Below are 14,280 nucleotides of genomic sequence, written 5' to 3'. Positions count from 1 at the left end.
GCTGACTTTTCATCTCTCTCCACATATTGGCAATGTATCGGGCTGGCTCCTGCATGGCTTTAGTTTTTGTGCGAGCACATATGCACGCACCCACTTTCTCTCTGCGGTGACACGTATAGCATCTCCAATGAAGTGACAACAGATGAAGAGGGGCATTGCGTGATCTTCTCCACTGTTTCGTTACGCGCACGGTCAGGAATAGTAACAGAGAGCCCAGACTGCGACGGAGCGAATTGCAGCGAAGCACCCTCCCTCTCCGCGAAACCCTCTCCTCCCCTACCCTCGCGAGCATAATCCTAGTTTTACTTTCAAAGCAAAAACGGGCAAAGCAGGCTCTCCGACTGTGCCGGACCCCGTGGCGATACCCGAAATAAAACTGCCCGTCTCCTCCTCCCTTTTCTCGTTTCGTTTCTTTCTCTGTGTGTGTTGTGTGTTTCTGGGAACTCTTCATCGTGCCGATGCGACGACTCCCGACGAAGAGATGACGTCTCCAAACCACAGTGTTTCCATTTGACCATGTTTCACCGATACGAGACACGTGTGCGGTGGAGTCTACGGCATTGCCCCGGTTCCGTAGTGGACTGAGAACTGCGGAGGACACCACGTGAAACGAAAAAAAAAAATGGAGCACCGCTCGAAAGCACTTCAGTGCACGGTGAATGCAGGTTTGCATTCGTAAGCTACGCAGCCGTGGGTGAACAAAGTGTTTGTTTGATTTGACTTTACAAGTTGCATCTGCGTTCGGCAAGACGAAAACACAAAATACACACACCTCGGTTAAGAGACCTGAAGCTATCCTTAAGCTAAAGATAAGGAGTGGACCGTGGTGGTCGTTTGAGCGCCGTGTGTGCGGGCGAAGGAGGCCTTGGGTTTTCGTGATGTGTCTGTTGGGACACGCGTAAAGATCGTGAGGATTTCGTGTAGGCCTTCGCTTGTTCTTGACTCCTCAGTTAAGGATGCACAACCCCCCGGACCAATGGCTGCGTCGTCCACTGCTCAGGTGAGTTTGTTTTCAGCAGGCGACGGTTTTAGTAGCAGTGAAAAGTGCCACCGCATAGTCGACGTAGTTTCGCAATATAGTATATCGTTCGGTCTCTTTTTCTGCATACCAGAGTGCGGGAAGTAAGGTGAATAAACTTTTGATTATATTTGATTATTATCGAATGAAACACAAAACATCTCTTGTATGTCGGGCTTAATAAACGTAGGTATATAACGCGAATATGTATACATTTTACGGGGTTTTCCCCGCTTGTTCAATGTCACAAAATAACGTTTATTGTATTGAATAGAATATACATACCGAAATTCTGTCATTTCAAAGGATGCGATCTGTTGACATGGTGTTCTGCGCCTTACAAATAATTTGCTAGGTGAGAAAAAAAGCCAACCGAAAAACCCTGCGAGGGCTCTTTTTATGTACCACCTTAAGTAATAGCCGTCATGGTAGCTCAGTTGGTAAAGCATCGGACGCGTTATTCGAAGGTCGCAGGTTCGCTTCCTGCCCACGGCCAGTTATCTTTTCATCCACTTTTCTCTCTTCCCATTTACATTACAATTACCTCATATAACATGCCCTACACTTTTCTTGGCTTGATTGTCGGTTGGGTCTCATTGATATTGTGTCAAGAAGGCTAGCCCTGAAGTGTAGAATTCTTCCTTTCACTCAAGCTTCTTTAGCACTTGAGTAACATGATAAAAGCTGTACGACGACAGTGATTGTGGGAGACGCTGTAAAGAGGGCTCCGGAACGTCCGACTTTTCGCGTTGATCTTTTGTTGGTGTCCTGGACCTAGCACGGTCTTGCACTGCCTCGGAATCGGAAGCATTGCAAGATGTCTGCACCTAACGTGCCTTCGGAATCAGCCCACTAATCACCAAGCGATGATGTCATGTGATGACGCACGCGATGACGCCATCGCATGAGATACTCTCTTATGCGACGTCACAGTGTCTTTTTATGCTGCCATTATGGTATAGACGTCCTATTGACGAAGTGACGTCTAACGATCTGTGTCTTCCTGGTGACGTCATAGGCTGAATTCATCACATATTTCTTTCCATTGCTCGCGTTGGCGCCCATGGTCACCTCTTCTGTTTCGTTAGGCTCCTATACACTTAAGTCCCCCTCAATAATTACTGTGTCATTGAAATATCGTTTTAATGAACTCCATTTGTGGCCTTTCTGTTTGTTCCAGAGTCATTCCGCTACTGCTGTACCTCCTTGGCGCGAACGCCATAGCTTGGCAGCATGGTGACACCTCTCCAGATCTCGGAGGCAGTGCCGAACCATGCGACTTTCACGCCCTGTGTAGCTGCGACCGCGACCGTGCGAAAGCGTACTGCCGGGGAGTCCCCTTGACGACACTTCCGGAAACGAGCGGTTACTCTCACGTCACCATCGAAGGTTGCGCGTCACTGAGCGTGCTCAAGAACGCCTCCTCTCTGCGTCCCAGCGACGTCGCGTCCCTCCAACTAAGCGGTAACCGGCTGAGCAGAATCGAACACAGTGCGTTCGCGAACGTGCCGAACTTGACTAACCTAGATCTGAGCCGAAACCGATTGACGGAATTTCCGGTTGGACCACTGCTCTCGCTGACCCGCCTTCAGCGACTGGACCTGAGGTTCAATAGCATCAGCGAACTGGACGCGGCGGAACTGACGCAACTGGCGCGCAAACTCCTCAGCCTCAGGAGCCTCCATCTTTCCGGCAACTGCATTACCTCAGTACGTGATGTCACTTTCTCGGCCTTCGGCAACCTGACTATACTAGACCTGGACAACAACGACATCCTCAAGATCGAAGGCCGCCCTTTCCCGCCATCTTTAGTGAGGCTCAATTTGACTGGGAACCTCTTGGAACATGTTCCAGGAACCGTACTAGATGAACTCAGGAACCTTTCTTACTTGCTCCTGGGAGACAACGCGATACAGCGCCTGGATCCCAACTGGACCCTCCCAACGGATCACCTGGACACGTTGAGCCTAGCTCGAAACGTAATCTCCCAGCTGCCCCAGCGAATGTTCCAGAGGAAGAAGAGAGTCACAGTTCGCCATTTCATAGTAGCCGATAACTACCTCCGCTACCTGCCGCCGAACCTGTTTAGGGCATTGGCTCCAAGACACGTTTCCTTCTCAGTGAACCATCTCGAGTCCTTGCCCGAAGCACTCTTTCAAGGACTGGACGACGTCATCGTCCACTTGGACTTGGCGCACAACAAGGTCAGCGGATTTCCCCGCGCCATCGCAAAGCTCCGAAGACTCAAGACTTTGAACCTGCGCGACAACCAGATCTCTGAGTTGGACGAGTACGATCTCTTTTCGTGCAGAGTGAGCTTACGCGTGCTCGACATATCCAGCAACGATTTCGACACGATCCCTCACGTCGCGCTCAAATTCCTGTCGCGACTGGAGCTGTTGAACATGGCCGACAACGGTTTGACGTCCATAGAAAATAGAGACTTCAAGCACGGTCTAGACGGACTTCTGTCTTTGGATCTCAGCGGGAACAGGATATCGCACATCGAACGACATGCCTTCGAAGCGCTTTCTAAGTTGGAAAGCCTAAGCCTTGCGTACAATCCTATAACGACGATAAACTCAGATTGGTTCCCCAAGGGATGTCCGCACTTAAAAGCCATCGATGTATCCGGGACACGGCTCGAATCAGACACATTGAACAGCTTTCTTCAATCATGTCAAAGGATTAACAGCCTCGATGCTATTTACGCTGGGCTACCTGCTTTAGAACCGACCACATTGAACCAAATGAGTGAGCTTACTGCGGTGAATTTGATGCAGAATGATTGGCGATACATTCCGAAAGGTTCTCTTAACGGCAGCGTTCAGCGAAATTTGACTGCGGTAAAAATTAATCGAAACCGAATCAAGTGGATACAACCAGGCACGTTCAGCGATCTAACGCGTCTGCAAGGCATTGACTTGTCCGTGAACGAAGTCACTCACCTCGAAACAAAGACGTTCAATAACTTGCCAAACCTCACGAAGTTGCACTTGTGTCGCAACAAAATTTCTGCGATGGACTCGGGAGCGTTAACCGACCTCCCTCAACTCAGGGATATCGACCTAAGTTTTAATAGGTTGTCAGACTTCAACGTGCAGTTTATCGTCAACCGTAACACTCCCAATTCACTGAGACTCAACCTTTCACATAACCAAATAAGTAACCTCAAGCTGCGTGGCGGAGCTGAGGACGTCATCCTAAACGTGACTTCCCTGGACCTCAGTCACAACATTATCGAAAGCGTGGCCCGCCACTTTTTCTGGACGACGCGACACAGCTTGACGTCTCTCGACTTGTCCCACAACATGCTGTCAACCATGTCAGTCGAAATGGCGTCCGAGCTACCACGCGTCAAATTCCTCGACCTGAGTCACAATCGCATCGCTAACCTCTCGCCCAGGTCCTTTCAGGCGTCCTCTCAGATCCACGTGCTCCTTCTTAGTCACAATCGGCTATCGTCCCTCCCCGAAGAGGCCTTCTCGAGGATGGCTCGGCTTCAGGTCTTGGACCTCGACTACAACCGCATCGCGGCTCTCCCGGAAGACGCCTTCGAAGAGACGCCCCTAGTTCAGGTCTCTTTGTCGCGAAACTTGCTGCCCAGGCCCTTCACCAAGGCGTTCGTGCCCGCTAGAGTCACCCTGACAAGCTTGGACCTGTCGCACAACCGAATAAAGCTGATCGCAGCGACCGAGTTCGACCACCTTTCGAACCTCGAGCACCTGAACCTGTCCTGCAACAAGATACTGATCCTACCGGGCCAGGTTTTCGCGAATCTCAGCCGCCTTGTGGTCTTGGACGTGTCTCGAAATCCGTTGCTCCGTGTGGATCCCGGGTCTCTGGACCTACCCGTAACTGTAATGTCTCTCGATGATTGCAACCTGACATCTGTGCCGGATGTGAACGCGCCGAATCTCGTTGAACTCTCGCTCAGCTCAAACGAGATCGCGAACGTGTCGAAGACAACGTTCGCGAATTTGGGCAGGCTCCGAAAGCTCGACCTGTCGTCGAACCACCTTCGGAACATAGACCCCGCGCTGTGGGTGCACGTGAGTAACCTGCGTAGCTTAGATCTCTCGAGGAATCCCGTCAGAGAGCTCAGCAGTGGAAGCTTTAAGCTGCTCCATGCGCTCCATGACCTCGACATTACGGGTCTCCAGCTGGTCTTTCTGGATGCTCGCACACTGGAACCGCTCAGGTGAGCTTTGCCAAAGAATCTTTCACCTTCTTATTTACTTTTTTTCTCGCGTATTTTCTTAGGCTGGTATGAATCATAACGTGTCCAATATGTTCTTTCTTGACAACTTGGCCTATGAGACAACGCTGCAACTGAGATGCTGAAATACACCACGCATGTACGTGTTGTGTAGACAGTCTCTGAGGCCTGCACCACTGTGCGCTGCCCACTCTCGCATGCCATAAATAGACACTTGGCAGCAAATTCAATTTCTTTCATTGTTGTAGTCATACTTCAAAGTGGACTGGAAACACTCTTACTGCCTGCTTTATCAATCAACTCATACTACATCTACGGTATTCGCTGCATTTTGCCGATCACCACGAAGTTATCATTCCTGTAATGAATTCACCTCCATTATTGCCGTTTAACTTAAAACTTAAAACGACTCCATTTCTTCGTCAACCTCAAAACGTCGCAGGTGCCTACGCAGTGTCAGGACGAACACGTACTCGAGTGCGAGGGCCTTCAGACTCCAAGAGATGCTGTTCCAGGCCAAGGCTCTTCAAAGGCTGGCGGTGCAAGTGGACGAGGCGACCCTCTCCTACCAAATTCAGTGGGCCTTCAGCAAGAAGGTGAGAGAACGCAACCGGCTTGCTGGACTATCACTGACATGTACGGCCATGGCAGTGAAGCCTCACTTCCGGTAAACAAGCTCGCCGTGTGTGTCTGTACCATTGCTAAATCAACAAGATTTTGATTAGCTTTGGTTCTTTAATAAATACTCACACCCACCCTGGGAGATTGGCCAAGAAACGAATAGTTAAATAGAAGGGATCACCTATTGATTGTATATGTAATGCATTACAGAAAAGGTAAAAGAAATTAATTTTACGAATTTAGATATTGATGATGAAAACCGTCCTTATTCGATTAAGAATCTCTCTGCAGCGGAACTGATGTTCCAGTGACAAGTACATAATTAGGAGGCTACCAAAAAGAGAATATAAGAAACAATGAAATATAATCGAATTTTATTGAAAGCCGCTTTAAGAATGTTTCCCCCAGTAAACTGATTCAATCTACGGACACTCCAAGTCAAACATCGTGTTCGTCGGCGTCGGTGTGTTGGCCAATAAAGCACAGGTCTCAAAAATCCCCTCAGCTAGCGGGTCGCACACGCGAATCTCCGATCCATAAAAGCCGACGACAGTGAAGAAGGTTGAAACTAAAAGAGGGGTGGAGGGGTGGGTACCAAAGCGTTAACCCCGACATTTCAAAGAATGCATTTCCCAGAGCTCAGGTAGAGATTATTTCTGCAGGGTACTTGGCGTCGTTAGCATTCGACTGACATATCGATACTGAACACCAGAACGACTCAAAATGTACACGCAGATTCTGAAATGTAGACATTTTGTACCACTGTTGTGTTCAGACACATGGTGACCGCATATGGCGGATCACGAAAAGCATGAGGCACAGGGGACAGTGGTCAGCAGCAGCTGGGAACACGTGGGTCCCGTAAGGTATGGAGAACCACCCCATGTGATGGCCGCGTGCCTTACCGATATAGTTTGGGCTCAATAAGAACGTCATTCGTCATCATCATAACGAAATGTCTCTGTAGCTGACTTGAACGAGGCCCCATTAATCGCAATAACAAACTAAGCAAATAAATATTACGAGCCCCATTAAGCAAGAGAAGTCAAAAACACTTTCATCCTCGCAAAGCCGCGCATCGCTATAGCAAAACGCCCGCGGACCACATGTTTGCGAGCCCTGGCATAAAGACTGCCGCACCCCACGTGCGGTATAACACTGTGAGATCGATGTGAAAGCACGGGAGAGTGTGTAGAGGGAAAAAAAAAATACCGTATATATGTGTTCAGTCTTATTTGGTGACTTCAGTGACGTAAAGCAATTCCAGCGTCTTTCATTCATTTTTATTTCCTTAAAAACCCCACTGGGAGGTAGTACATAAGGGATGGATACGCAGGAAAAGAGAACATTTGAACACGTTAATTTTCGCAGCACAGGTGATTTGTCGCGAAGGGTGATGGGCAGGTGGTTGAAACAACCACCTGCCCACAGTTGGCGAACCAGCATACAAACAGATAGATGTTCGTGCCGCTGGCTTTAACTAGAGAAGCTTCAACGTCCGGGTAAAATTCGGATTCCGGCACGACCTTCTAGCCAAATGTCATATTTTAGTTAGGAATGACTCATTGTTCGCTAGGCCTCGTATAGAAGGTAGTTTGCGCGGCTCTTAGCTCATAGCGACACACGCCGCAGTCTTGCGGGTGCAGTTTGTATTTCTTTTCTCAATTTGTTACCGACTGTAGACATTCTCACGGACGACTCCCTGGGCGCCGTCATTATTCCACCCTGGGCTGCGCCGAATGGGCGCGTGTCTCCCGCCACGGAAAAATGAACTGCCGAGACTATGACGTCACCCTTTGCACACTCTCGCACAGCAGAACACGGCAACGTATATTTCTCTCATGCGAAATGATTTATAGTAAACGTAAAACTTTGATCTCAACGACCGCAGAGTTATAAGTACAGTACATCAGTCCATGCTGATTCGCTACTTCTCTTTTAGTGTGCCTTTAAGCTTTTCTCGCACCCCAGATGCTTACCACGGCGCATGCGCAGATCAAAGAGCTGACCGTGAGCGGTGCCAAGCTGCGCTCGGTGGCGGCCGACGCGTTCGAAGGTCTGCACCCGCACAGCCCCTTCACGTTCCGGATTCGGGACTGTCCTCTGCTGGAGACGCTGCCGGCCGCGCTCCTGCAGAGGTGGGCCGAGTTGCCCCGCCTCAGCGTCGACCTGTCGGACAACGCCGCGCTCTCGTCGTTCGTCGCCGAAGACGAAGAAGAGGCGGCGGCCCTCGGCGAAGGGCGCACCGACGGCACGGCACAGGAACAACGACTCTCGCACTACGTCAGCAGTAAGATGCGATCTGGTGTTCCCGAACTCTTGTGCGATTATCATACCGGCTTTTTCGAGTGGCATTTCCGGACTGACCAAAGCGAGGACTATAAACTCGAAATTCTTTCAAGCAAAAAGATCGGGGGGAGGGGATCATTTGCCGCTTGTGTGTAAGAAAGGAAAGTTGACACCCACCTGTTTTGACTAGGAAATCGAAAGGAAATGCGTGTGGATTTCTCTCGAGGAAAGTTTGTTAGTACCGGAAAAAATACGTCCTGCTCCGGGAATCGAGCCCTGGGCCAATGCCCTTCATTCGTAGTCACTCAACGAAGACGTAGCGCAGAGGCTAGGGCGAGTTATTCGGTGACTAAGACGCTTTATTTCTGAGAAATAGGAAAGAATCTAAATGAATGAGAAACCGGTTGTTGCCAATTTCCATTTTTTTTAAAGGGACACAAAAGAGAAAAAAATTACTTGATTAGGATGGAGAAACTGCACTCTGAGAACTCTAATGCCGCATGTTTCACCGTCATACGTTTCACCATAAGTCACTATCTCTGTGAGTAGCAAAAAAAAAAATCGGTTGAAGTTTCATTTTTAAATTTCGCGCCGAAATATCCGCGCGTGGCGTCGAAAATTTCAAAGTGTATATTTTGTATTTTCACGACATTGGTTCGATCAAAGTTTCTAAAACTTGTCTAATACAGTAGTCATAAGTTGCAATTCGTGCCCTCAGTTACTCAGCAATGCAATGTGATCAGCAAAGCGCAGATTTCTAAGCAAGGTACTCTTCATCAACTCTTATTTCTAATTTTTCCTATTTTATGCCTCTAAAAATCTCCTATAAGAACAGGGCAAATAGCATTGGGGAGATCATGTGCCCTAGTCTTAGACCCTGCTTTATTAGTATTCCCTTGCTTTTTTTATGGAGCAATATGATGGCAGTTGATCCTGTGTAGATTTCTTTCAGCCAGAGGGTTCCTGGGCTAGGGAACCCTCCCACCTTAGGGTGACACCGGGCCTCACTCGGAACACTGTTTCTAAACAAACGTTTATTTCTCTCTTTCTCTCTCTCTTCATATGCTAGGTCTATGGCAACCACAGATGACAATGTACTGCATTTTTTATCGATTAAAAGCCACCTCAGACACGGTAGACACCTTGAAAATCTATGACGTCACGGCGTTTGGTGTGGGACTCCCAATATGGCGTCTCCGCCCACATTTCTTCTTTTCGCTCGTTTTTCCGCTTACTACGCATCGTGCCACGCTAAGAGTGGGTGTTTTCTCGATTGTGAACTTGTACTTTACAAATACGCAGAAAACAAAATTGTTTCGTGTTTTAGTGAGATGCCGTGGACGTTATTTTTATATATAAACACACTCATGCACATATATGTCCATGAGTGCGTTTATATGTGTGCGTGTATATACGAAACTGCGAAACAAAATAGGGGGGTGGAGGGTAATTACACCCCTCCTCGATCCTGGCTATTCCAGTGGTCTTAATGACTTTATTGCACTGGTAGTTTGGAGCAGCAATTGAAATACGTTGCTCTCAATGACGTCACGAAGTGTCGTGTCGGAGCACCGTATAACACGGGGACGCGAAGTTGGTGACGTCACTTTTGTGTTATCAGTCCATCACATGCAGGTTCTTTCGTTATTTGAAGCACAAAGCATTGCAACCACGTCGTTGTACTCGATCTTGAATAGTGTCAACCATCGCGAAATTACCCTTCCTTCACGTCATTAAAGCCGGCATGTCAGAGTTCCACTAAGGCACCTAGAGGTGTCATTGACGTGAAGTGCGAGCTGTCTATACTGAGGAGCGAGTGCTTAAATCACTTCAAGAATGGGTTATTGTAAAGGTGGAGCTGTGAGGCAATAGCGTAGCCAGGGTGCGGTTATACACCAGGCCTGTGCTTTCCCCGATTTTTTTTTTTCGCAATGGCATACAGAGCGGTAAATGATCATTTCAAAGAGGTGCCCCCCCCCCCCCTGCCCCGAAAAGCATTTCTGCCAACGCTTCCGCTGTGGCGCAAATGGGGCAAGGAAATCGCGAAATTTGAAGACACCAAGTGACATCAGTTCGCAGGTTGATACAGAAGAGGAAATCGGTAGATTTATTTGATTGATATGTGGGGTTCAACGTCCCCAAACGACCATATGATTATGAGAGACGCCGTAGTGGAGGGCTCCGGAAATTTCGACCACCTGGGGTTCTTTAACGTGCACCCAAATCTGAGCACACGGGCCTACAACACTTCTGCCTTCATCGAAAATGCAGCCGCCGCAGCCGGGATTCGAACCCGCGACCGGCGGGTCAGCAGCCGTGTACCTTAGCCACTAGACCACAGCGGCGGGGCGGTGATCGGTCGCCATTGTCATTCAAATAAGATAAAATTGCTTGGTATTGAGTGTGACTAGCGTAACGAACGTTTGAAAGAGTTACGAACATTTCACTCGATGCAAACCAAGACGCAAAGACAGTTTTTAAGTTTCCAACGCAAGACAATTAAAATTAAGTTCATGGAAAGCGTGGATAGTTTTGCACTGATTGCCGTCTAAGCAGGTGTCATAAAGAGCTCGCATCTTTCTCTGTTGACGCGTCGACACCCACCGCCACGGCGGTGTAGTGCATGGTTATGGTGCGTGACTGCTCACCCAAAGGTCGCAGGATCGAATCCCGGCTGCATTTTCGATGAAGCCGAAATTCTAGAGGCGCGTGCGCTTATACTTAGGCGCACGTGAAAAGACCTCCCACAGCTGGTCGAAATTTGCGGAGCCCCCCCCCCCCCCCCCTACGGCGCCTCTTATCATATGTCGCGGCTTTGGGACGTGAACCCCCCCCCCCCCCCCACCTCCTCCCCAGAGTTATCATTTGAGCGTCGAGGATCGGCTGAACAAGAATTTACGGTCGGCGCAACTGCCTCGACATGCGCGCGCTATCTTTGACTATGCGACAAGCAGATAACGCCGATATAAGGCGTCGACGTAGAGTTACCGTCGCAAACGACGTGCGTATACGTCACGGCGCGCGACACCAGGCCTGACTGACGTCATTGTTGCCGTCGTGTACGAGAAGCGGCGCCTGTGTCGTCTCACTTGCGCACTAAAAACAGTTGCACTCTTTTCGGTGCGTTTTCCCTGCAGGAGAAATAATCTTGACCCTGTCTGTGTACGTCTACTTTCTCGGAGTGCCGGCACTCGCCACTATCATCTTTCTTTTTTTAGTCAAGATAATTAGCATTGACAATGAGCATGCCGCTATAGTGTGATGGACGCGCGGCGTTGAAGCAAGGAAAGACACACAAGATAGATTATCGCTGCAAAACCAATGAAAAAAAAAAGCGCTGAGAAGCGCGTTTCGGTTTTTATCGATATGCATAGGCGTGCGAACGGGGTAAAAGTGGGGGGGGGGGGGGGGGGAGAGGGATACAAATTTTGTGTCACCACTGCGCAGTCGGACCCCCACTGCTTCCACTACACATATACTTATTGGGCAGAGTTATGACTACGAGTGCATTTTGACGAAAACGGCGACCAAGGAACACCCGATGTTGGCAGGTCACTGCGAGAAGCACGCGTCGACGCTGAATTTTCATTTTTGCCACCATTGCGGAGATTTTAACTTCGGATTCGGCCAACGGGGGACAAATCGGGGGGGGGGGGGGGGGGGGCAAACTTTTGCTTTCTTCCTCCCCCTTTTGGGAACCCTACGCAAGCCTACGGCGATACGTTTATTTTCATCCTCACGGCTGCCTCCTCGGTGGTACAGTGGTTACGACACTCGGCTGTCTACCCGAAAGTCACAAGTTCGATCTCGACTGCGGCGATCGCACTTCGACGAAGGCGAAATGCTAGAAACTCGTCTACAGATGGCTTGCACTGACGTCAATGAAACAGCCACGTCGGAGCACAAACGTGATTGGACGCTCACTTTCCCATGTCACGTGATTAGTGTTATCCGCGTGCCTCGCGTGCTGGTTGTCGTGCGCATATGCCCAACAATTGACGTTCCAGCGACTTCGCTATCCCTGTGGAGCTGGTTAATCGTCGCTGTTTATGCTGCCTTCGCGTCACGTGCAAGCCGAGAAAATTTTCGGAGCGGTTTCGGCGCGTAAAACCCCAGATATCATTGATATCGTTTTCCTCGTCCTTGTTTCGTGCCGTTGGAAAATCCGTTGAAACGGCGCACCACACAGGCAGCATCAACCGGCAGTGGGTTGGGCGTGTTGATAAAACACGATAAAGGGTGCTTAACAGCGCAAACGACAGGAGGGGATTGAAAGAGACAAGACAGAGCTCTGAACTGCCAACAATTTATTTCTTGCGAAGGTCTTCTCTTGTATACAACTACCAGTTGCACGCGTGGCTGCCGGCCAATATTTTCAGAGTGTACTATTGCTGTTGCAACAAGCAGGGATCGCACCACACGCAAGATCATGGAGGCAGATAATTGTTGGAAGTTCAGTGCTCCGTCTTGTCTCTTCTAACCCCTCCTGTAGTTTGCTCTGCTAAGCACTTATCTTTAACCAGCAATGGTCTGCAATCTATCTGCTAAGGTGATTACCGAGTAGGTATTCCAACACTGCTTCACGCTTACGCGTATTACACCACAAAATGATTAGAAGGGTGTTAATTTTGTACGCACTCACTGTTTTGCAGGCTCTTTCTCGCTACGAGGCACCCCGTGGTCTTGCGACTGCCGACTGCTGTGGTTCCAGCGCCGCCTGCTCAGGCAGCGGCAGTCCGAATCGACGGAGGCAGGCTACAGCGCCGAACCGCGGTGCACCGTTCCAGGAAGTAGCGACAGGACTGTGGCCATCAGCGACCTTCGGCCCAACACGCCTCACTGCGCGGGCCACGCGAACAGTCGAGGAAACGTGGCGGCTACCGACTCCCTCGCTGCGTGCTGCTTCGTCATGGTTACCGCGGCGCTACAGGCGTCCTGGCTGAAGGTTTACTGAACGGGCTGCACGAACGTTGCGATTGCTCACGCTTATCTCAGACTCCAAGTGTGTGATCGTGGTGAAACAATTTTGCAGTGGCGCGCGACTATCGAGCGCTTTGCGGAAAGGCAGTGGCGCCGCACCTATACTAGGCAGAAAAATTGATAAGCTAGTCAGTTCGTAGCCCAAGTTCAGGACTCGGCTGCTGACCCACAGGTCGCGGCGTCAAATCCCGGCTGTGGCGGCTGCATTTCCGAAGGAGGCGGAAATGTTGTATGCCCGTGTACTCGGATTTGGGCGCACGTTAAAGAAGCCCAGGTGGTCTAAATTTCCGGAACCCTCCACTACGGCATCTCTCAATCATATGGCGGTTTTAGGACGTTAAGCCCCACAAATCAATCAATCAAAATCTAAGTTCAGGAACATACGCGTCAAGGCGTTATATCGTTCGGCGCTAAAGATTTGCTGAGGCTCGTGCGCTCACATTTGGGTGCACGTTAAAGAACCGCAGGTGGTCCAAATTTCTGGAGCCTTCCACAACGGCGTCTCTCATAATGATATGGTGGTTTTGGGACGTTGAACCCCACATATCAATCATCGGCACTAAAGATTACGACGGTTCATAAAGTTAGGCGGTTCACTTTGCCGATGCGCGATTGCTCCGAATTGCTCTTTTACTTACCCAAGTCGTTGGCCAGGCAAATTCAGTCTTATGTGCCGAACCATTTCAAATGACGTTCTTGGAGGCCATTGGGTCGGTGATAATTGTCCTGGAAGGCTACTATGGCCTCTCCAATTGGCTGCTACGTATGCCATTATAGAATATAATACAATATTGCGGAACTCCTGCTCTTGAGCCGTACCGATGGCCATCGAGCACGTGCTCCCTGAGTAGCTGGCACGGCCAAGAGCAAGGCCTCTGTTGTGCAGAGGTATGGGTCGTTGTCATCGCGATTAAGATGCGTCGCATTCATTCACAGCTACACTGGTCTACGTCAGCAGACACATTCTAGCTGCGCGTTCACAAGGCGGTTTATGAGTTAGCCCGAACGCCCAAGCTCTCTACTTCGGGTTACAGGCACACTGAAGTAGAGCTCGGGCTAACGCGTGGACCCTAGAGTTTGGCATGGGCCAACTCGTCGTCAGGAAAGGATGCGTGCCAATCTAACCAATAGGGAGGCAGTCGCATGGCGGTGC

At 49.7% G+C, this 14,280-nt stretch overlaps 2 protein-coding genes across 4 annotated transcripts in view; one reads left to right on the top strand and one right to left on the bottom strand.

Moving 5' to 3' along the window:
* The window catches only part of LOC142767301 (uncharacterized), a 103,848-nt gene extending 90,921 nt beyond the window's left edge, over positions 1–12,927 (bottom strand). For 2 of the 3 annotated variants that reach the window (XM_075868741.1, XM_075868743.1), the window contains exon 1: positions 12,790–12,927. The gene's annotated coding sequence lies outside the window, so the exon portion shown is untranslated. Of the gene's footprint in view, positions 1–12,785 lie in introns of all 3 variants that reach the window. The other variant, XM_075868742.1, reaches the window with a different exon arrangement.
* On the top strand, positions 444–13,101 carry LOC119179383 (uncharacterized). Its single transcript, XM_075868740.1, has 5 exons — positions 444–1,000; positions 2,199–5,219; positions 5,680–5,833; positions 7,854–8,148; positions 12,800–13,101. Exons 1-5 carry the CDS (start codon positions 957–959, stop codon positions 13,099–13,101), a joined length of 3,816 nt encoding a protein of 1,271 aa, XP_075724855.1. The 5' UTR covers positions 444–956.
* The last annotated feature ends 1,179 nt before the right edge of the window (positions 13,102–14,280 follow it).

This window comes from Rhipicephalus microplus, chromosome 7 (assembly GCF_043290135.1).
Source record: "Rhipicephalus microplus isolate Deutch F79 chromosome 7, USDA_Rmic, whole genome shotgun sequence".
Taxonomy (NCBI): domain Eukaryota; kingdom Metazoa; phylum Arthropoda; class Arachnida; order Ixodida; family Ixodidae; genus Rhipicephalus; species Rhipicephalus microplus.
The sequence above is the reverse complement of the archived record's forward strand: the minus strand, read 5'-3'. Positions and strand labels throughout refer to the sequence as shown.